Source organism: Callospermophilus lateralis, chromosome 1 (genome assembly GCF_048772815.1).
Source record: "Callospermophilus lateralis isolate mCalLat2 chromosome 1, mCalLat2.hap1, whole genome shotgun sequence".
Lineage (NCBI taxonomy): Eukaryota > Metazoa > Chordata > Mammalia > Rodentia > Sciuridae > Callospermophilus > Callospermophilus lateralis.
This window is the reverse complement of record NC_135305.1, coordinates 28912924-28920701: the sequence shown is the minus strand read 5'-3', so window position 1 is coordinate 28920701 and position 7778 is coordinate 28912924. Positions and strand designations below refer to the sequence as shown.

The 7778-nt window shown below is 48.7% G+C and overlaps 1 protein-coding gene across 1 annotated transcript; it reads right to left on the bottom strand.

The window, feature by feature from the left end:
• Positions 1–432: 432 nt before the first annotated feature.
• Fzd1 (frizzled class receptor 1) lies at positions 433–4959 on the bottom strand. Its single transcript, XM_076861025.2, has one exon. The coding sequence runs from the start codon at positions 4527–4529 to the stop codon at positions 2577–2579; it is 1953 nt and encodes a 650-aa protein (XP_076717140.2). The 5' UTR covers positions 4530–4959; the 3' UTR covers positions 433–2576.
• Positions 4960–7778: the final 2819 nt, after the last annotated feature.

The following is a 7778-nucleotide window of genomic DNA, read 5'->3' as shown; positions in this document are numbered from 1 at the left end:
ATAAAGATAATTTTATCAAAGGTATTTGAAGTTTTCCATCTGTAATTTTTCATTTCTCATAACACTATTTCTGTATTATGAAATGACAAGTAAATTGTGCATTTATATTTTTAAAATTAATGTGTATACTTATATGCATGTGTATATATAGATATATGAACTCATACACAATATATAAATTCCAAGAGTAGACCAACTAGAAAATTCCTCAGGAGAAGGTTCCTTGAACAATATAAAAATGGAGTCTTCAGAAGCAAACAACAAAATAGACTTATAAACCTGACTGCTGTTTTAAAATGCTTATAAACATATAGTCAGTAATCCTTTATTGATTGCCTGTTTATGGTTTTGGAAAATCCAAGATTATGAAAGAGATAAGAAAATACCTCATAAAATTCACGGCAAAGTGATGATTTAAAAATTAACCTCCATATTATAAAATGTTATGTCAATTTACCCCTTGAAAGAAAAAAAAGCTTTAATATTAAAATTACTTATCTTTTAATAATTTTCTTTGAATAAAGAAGTGATTTTCAGACTTCTATTTCTACTCTTAACAAAACAGATCTTTTCTTGGGACTTCACAAATGTCAATCACAATAATGCAAATAGTGTTATTCTTTGGAAGGACTGGTTGAAGGCTTAAAGATATGCTTTTTCATTGTATTCCTAAATTTTTATAATGTTGGATTAGTTATGAAATACTATAAAATGTAAAGACAGTTCAGACAGTTCAATCTCTATTATCTTCAGGCACAAAAACCATATAATTTTGTACAAAACTGATTTTTTTATTTGCGAAATTAAAAATATGGTATTTTATATATATAAACTTCTATTCCTCTATAAATATAGATGATTTTGTGATAGTGAACAGAATAAATGCATACCAAATTCAAAGAGCAATGTCATTTTAGGTTATGACAGACATAGATAAATTCAGTTCCTAAGTACCGGCATTTTGATAAACTCTTAAAGTTTAAAATAATACAATCAGAGGATTGCTTTTTCTCCTCTTCTTCACAGAGAACTAAAGTGAATATTTTTAAATGGCTTTGAAAGATTTACATTTGACACATTTTTGTAAATCCAAAAAGGAGCACACAAGATTTAATGCAATAGATCTGCACACGGTTTCCCTTTAGCATGCATGCCCATATTTTTGTTTGCTTTCAGAAGCTAAGCCCCTCAATTATTCCTTCTCTTTTACCTCCTGAAATCTTACTAGGTTATCATTAGTCGTGCAGACTGCTCCTCCCTCAGAATAATAATAATAATATGTTGAAAGTGTACAACTTTTACATTTTAAAGTTTCTGATATAAGTCTAATTATTATTTGATTAAAAATAAGAAAATAGTTCTTCATTTTGAGGAAGTCCATTACACTGAAATCTCCTTCAAGTTTTCATATTCTGCTAATGTTCTGCTGTCCTGTTAAGGAAAGCAAAGATCCACTCCTTCACAAAGCTTTCCAGGTGACCTCAACGTTTCCATTTTACCAAAGGGTAAAATCTAAAGGCAGGCTGTCTCACTCTCAAAGGCAGGTTGCCAGGCATCAGTATGCAATTAGAATTAACATTTTGTAACCACCACCCCACTTTCAGTCTCTCCCAACCCACACAAAGCTCCATGCCTCTTCCCAAATCTCAGTAACCACATCTTTCCATGACGCTGGCCAAACCCATACCAGGTCTTAGACACACTAGAGAATGAAATGAGCTCATCCATCAAAAATTAGACTTAAAAAAGTTTGGCATTGGTTATCTTACTCATCCTCTAACCAACTTAGGTGGAAGGAGGGAGTGTCTGGATGTTGGAAGCGACTGTGGAGGGAGGCTGGGACTGCCAGCGTCTACACCCTACACTCCTGGGACCCCATGAAGTTGAGGGAAGGTTCTCAAAAACTGAGCTTCAGAGAGTCAAAGGGATGTGCCTTTGCAATCCATCACTGAACAGGGGAGGAACTGGAACTGGCGGGGGCCCACCTCCGGATTTGGAAGCTTTGTGGAGTTTGGTACCTTAATGGCCCCACCCCAAGCAAGGAAAGGAAGAGAAAGGCTGAAGGAGGCCGCGGGGAGTGACCCCAGCCTTTCAGCTCGGCCGCACCCCGCAGTGCTGAACTCGCCGGCGCCCCAGCAGGCTTGTGCACCGGCGGCACTGAGGGGCGCAGGAGGATGGGCAGGAACACTCGGCTGGTGTGCTCTGGTTTTACCTCCTTTGCGGTCCTCGGAAAAGGGGAGAGAGAAAAAAGCCTCAAATGGTTAAACCGCCCTAAACAGTTAAAATCTTTAAAAAGAAAACCGCGTGATCGCTAGTCTTTAAATACAAATATACTTACAAAAATCTTACACAGGCTATTTACAATCATAAAAGCGTTACAGTCCTGGTACCAGAGTGTGAGGGCAGGAGAGGTCGATCCACACCCCTCAGGCAGTGGGGCCCTCCAGTCCGTTTGCCCCAGGGACGGAAGCGTTTGCAGGAGCTGTGTTGTTAAAAGGAGGCTGCGAAAGTCAACCAGGCTGGGCATGAATCCCAGGGGGCCGGCTTTTTGGCGGGGTGGGTTGAGTCCCCAGGTCTCAAACGGTGGTCTCCCCCTGTTTGCTGTTGGTGAGCCTCGTGTAGAACTTCCTCCAGGAGTTGAGTGTCTTGCCTGACCAGATCCAGAAGCCCGACGTGATGCCCACGATCAGAGTCATAAGATACTTGATCATGAAGACTGTGAAGTCAGGGCTCATGGGTGGGTGTGGCGGGACACCTCCACCTCCCTGGAGGTGAGGGCAGGGGATGGCATAGGTCTTACAGCTCTGGGCCACCCAGCTGCGTTCCCACTGGTCCCGGAAGGCCTGCTCGTAGAAGTAGCAGGCGATGACAATGGTGGCTGGCACAGTGTACAGCACGCTGAACACACCAATGCGCACCATGAGCTTCTCCAGCTTCTCGGTCTTGGTGCCATCGTGCTTCATGATGGTGCGGATGCGGAAGAGCGACACGAAGCCGGCCAGCAGGAAAGACGTGCCGATGAACAGGTACACGAAGAGGGGGGCCAGCACGAAGCCACGCAGGGCGTCCACGTTGTTGAGCCCCACAAAGCACACTCCGCTCAGCACATCGCCGTCCACCTGGCCCAGCGCCAGGATGGTGATGGTTTTGATGGCCGGCACAGCCCAGGCAGCCAGGTGAAAATACTGCGAATTGGCCTCGATGGCCTCGTGGCCCCACTTCATGCCGGCCGCGAGGAACCAGGTGAGGGACAGAATCACCCACCAGATGGAGCTGGCCATGCTGAAGAAGTAGAGCATCATGAAGAGGATAGTGCAGCCCTCCTTCTTGGTGCCCTGCGCCACCGTTCGCGCCCCATCCTCAGCGAACTTGTCGTTACACACCACCCGGTCCTCCAGCAGGAAACCGGCGATGTAGGCCACCGCAACCGCGGTGTAACAGCCGGACAGGAAGATGATGGGCCGTTCGGGATAGCTGAAGCGCCTCATGTCCACCAGGTACGTGAGCACCGTGAAGAGAGTGGAAGCACAGCACAGCACCGACCAGATGCCGATCCAGGTGCGCGAGAAGCGCAGCTCCTCGGGCCCAAAGTACATGAGCCCATACACTTTGGTCGGCTCACAGGGCGCGCCGCAGTCCTTCTCCCCCAGAAAGTGGTAGTTGAGGTAGGAGGGCACCTTGAGGGCGCGCGGGCAAGAGAATTTGCCTCGCTCGGACGAGCCGGCGCCTCCCGGGAAGCCGCCGCGGTGCCCTCCGCCGCCGTGCTGGGGGTTGCTGGTCCAGAATTCTGGCAGTAGCGAGGGCGTCGGGGTACCTTTGTCCGACGTGTTTTGGCCCACGCACAACTCCCCAGCGCCGTGCACCGGGAACTTCTCACACTTGAGCGTGTCTGGCCACTGGAAGCCGAACTTGTTCATGAGCGCTTCACAACCCTGGCGCGCGCGCTCGCACAGGGAGCGGCAGGGCGGCAGCGCTTGCTCCAGCACTGTGCACACAGGCGCATACATGGAGCACAGGAAGAACTTGAGCTCGGCGGAACACTGCACCTTCACCAGTGGGTAGAACTGGTGCACCTCGAGGCCCGCGTCCTCCTGGTTCGTGTGGCCCAGAAGGTTGGGCATGATGGTCTGGTTGTATGCGATGTCCGTGCACAGCGGGATGGAGATAGGCTGGCAGTAGCCATGGTCCGGGATGGAGATACCCCGCTCGCCGTTGTACTGCTGTCCGCTCGGCTGCTGCTGAGGCGGAGGCGGAGGCGGCGGGGGTTGCTGCCCGGGCCCGGGCCCCTGGCCCGTCCCCTGGCCCGCCGCCTGCGCTCGGACCCCCAGCAGCAGCGGAGCCTCCAGCAACCAAAGCAGCAGTAACAGCCGGCGCACCAAGCGCCCGGGGCCAGCTAGGGGACGGCGGTGGCTGCCCGCAATCCCGCTCCCCTCCTCCGCCGGCCGGGCCGGGAGCGCCCCGGCACAAAGTTCCCAGCTCGCGCTGCCGCCGGCGGCCGGGGACTTCTTAGGCGCCTCCTCCTCAGCCATACTTTCTCGGTTCCTTTCTTGGCGCCGCTCGGCAGGGGCTGGCAGTGGCACGACCAGCGGTGGCTACTCCCGCGACCAAGGAGATCTCCTCGCCGGTGCCCTCCGTCGAGCCCGAGCCGCGATCGGCCCGCTCCCGGGGTTGCTTCTCTGTGTCCCGCAGCCGTCGCCGCCGCCGCGGAAACTTGCGGTTCATGAAGCGCGGGCCGCCGGGAGAGCCCGGGTGGCACGGGCGCGCCGGGGTCGCGTCCCGCCTTCCTGGCCCTTGGCTCGCTAGCTCCCGGCTGGAGGCGCCGCGTTAGTGGCCGCGGCCCCGTTGAGCGTGCAACTCTCCGCAACCCAGCGGCCCCGACTCCCCCCAGCGCCTCCGCCTCCTTCTCCGCCGCCGCCGCCTGACCATTTGTGTCAATCCCTCAACTCGCTCCCTCTCCTTTCCCTAGCGCGCCCTCCGACCGGTTTCCAGGCGCCCCGCAGTCTGTCTTTCACCAGGAGGGAGGAGCCTTGAAACCGACGCGGAACTGGAGGCTCAGGGACCGTCGCCCAATCGCGGCACCCGCTTTCCGACGCAAAGGGAGCCAGCAGCCTCCTTGCCAGTGCAAAAGCCGGCTGCAGGCGGGAGGAGGAGGGGGAGAAGGTGGCGGGAGGAGGAGGAAGTGGTGGTGGTGGCACAGGCACTGCTCAGGCACAAAGAGTGGGTTTGCTAGGAAGCGGGACAGGCTTGGTTGCTTTTGCTTTTGCGGAAGAAAAGGCGAGGACAAGTAGAAGAATGGTCCCATATGCTGCAAGAGATAATGAATGGGAGTCGGCGGACTGCGTGATTTAGCTTTGCTTTTCTTTTATGCATTTTCATGTGTAAAAATCCTGCTCTTAACACTGGTTAAAAACAGCCAAACCCAGAGCTGAGATCAGAACACATGCCTCTGACTTATGGAGAGTACGGTTTCTTTTGAGTTTGTTTCTGTCGGGGTTTTGTTTTAAATATTGCTCCAATAAATCGTATAGCTCTCCCGTTGGGTTTGGCGGGCTTTGGACGCGCCATTTCCCCGAAGGAGAAGTTCACGGGATCGCTGTCAAATGAAGAAAAACAACAACAAAACTCAAACTTCGATGGAATTTAAAAAGTAAAGCCAGACGCTCCTTCTGCTACTATCATTCCTCTTGAAGTCAAACTTTCTTTTTTCTTCTTTAATTAAGTAAGAAACAGAAGCAAAGGAAAACTATCCATGACATTTTTAGAGAGAAAAACTTGAGCACTCAAGGACGGAGATGGTGGGGGCTTTTGAGACCCTCAGAGGTGGCGCGGGCCAGAGCTGCGCTGGCGGCCAGCCTGAGCCCCTGGAGAGATACTGGAAACCTTCCTACACCATGCTGGCTGGGGAGAGGGGATGCCCCGGGCTCTGATGGGAACTCCTGGGACCTGAATCTTTTAGGTTTCACAGCATGAGCTGCGGCATGATCTTTTACCGGTACACACAACTGAAGACTCCAGTTTAAAACAAACATACAAACAAACAACAAAGTCTCGGGGAGAAAAAAAGCAAATGGCACAGTCCCTTTCGAATTCCCAAACAACCCTGTCCACCACAGCAGACACATTTTTGTTTTCCTTGATTATTTTAAACGATGGCTTAACTATGTGACTTAGTTTTACCAATAAAGTGCCAATGTATTATTAGTTCTACTAAGGATTTTTGACCTTTGATTAGACTCTACCTCAGGATACTTTTCTGTGATTGTTTTCTATCACTCTTTAACCTATTCATTTGTTTACTAGACACTTACCAAGCACCCACCGGGATGTATGTATGCACTGTCTTAGGTGATAGGGTACAAAGATCAAAAAGGCATGGTCCCACCTTAGGGGAGGGCAAAGTACAATGGGTACAGAAGTTTAAATCTGTGATCACGATGTGCACCCCAAAGCTGAAAGAGCACAAGGAAGCAACTAGCTCAGGTGACAAGGGGTGGGAGAGTTCTAAGATGAGGCAGGTAGATTCAAGGTGCAGATACTCAAAAAAGTACTTAAATTGCTGGAGGGGACAGAACAGGTGAGGGTGCCTGGGGCCATGATAAGGGAGGAAGGTTTTAGTCCCACTAAAATGTGTGAGTGAAATTACGCAGACAGTAGGGAGCTATTGAAGGTCATCTTTTCTCACATAAGCAGAGTCACTCCAGGATAACTGGGAAAGAGGGGCAGGCTGTCCTTGAGAGGATAACATTCCTCTACACTTAAGATGAGGATTACTAATGCACAAACCAACAGGGCAACCAATTTCATCACCATGAATATTGGTGTCTCTGAGGAATGTGCAGCCACGTCTGTCTGTTAAGGAAAATGACATTTGTCTCAGATATGCATATTATTATTTTTCAAGTATTCATAGTAAATTCATAAAGTATATATTTCTTTTAAAGTACTTCTGATTCCTAGCTTTTTTTTTAAAAGGTGCTAAGTGCACAATAGGTATTATATGTGAATGTATATAGGTGTGTGCTTATGTGCACCTTGACTATAAATCATGTTTTAATATTGAAAAGGAGGTTGGGAAGAACAGGTGCTCTCTGAGAACCTTTGAGTAATCACAGTCAACCACTGTTCATTTTACTCTCCTGCATACTGGCCAATAGGCTCCCTGCAATTTTTTTTTTTTTCTCTAGCTTTCCACCCTGGTGCTGAAAGGACCCATCCTTAGGAATCTTACTAGTCATCTCTCTTCTCTCACTCCTTTCTGGTAAAGACTTATCTGTCCTGTATTCCATTCACACAGGTCATTTTAGGTGCCTGGGCAGGGTGAAAGGTAAATTCATTCTTATGCGTTAATGACCAACAAGCTTCACATTCATTAGGCACCACCATCACTTTGTCATCCCAAGTCCTTCCTCTTCCCCACCAAAGGCATAGGGCACAGTGAACATGACAGAGTACTCAGTTCTGTTCTCAGAGTAGGTGACACTTTCCTGCTTCAAAAGGTGTTCTAATGGAATTCTTGAGTTTGGTTTATCTTCCACCCGATGGTGAAGTTTATTAGAAGAGGTTCAGAAGTACAGCCAGAGTTACAAAAAAAGAAATGGGGAGAAAATGTCATTATCATCAGATTATAGAACTGGAAGGAACCAAAGAGATCATTTAGGAACTAGTTTTTTTTCTCTAGTTTACAATTAAGAACACCAGGCCTAGAAATATTAAGGGATGTGCCTTAGGTTAAAAGGTCTTGTTTGGCTTGAGTTTCATTGGATGCTTATTTTAATCCT

Excerpts from the sequence above, each read along its gene's own strand:
- Fzd1 (XM_076861025.2), bottom strand. The coding sequence starts at position 4,529 with ATGGCTGAGGAGGAGGCGCCTAAGAAGTCCCCGGCCGCCGGCGGCAGC.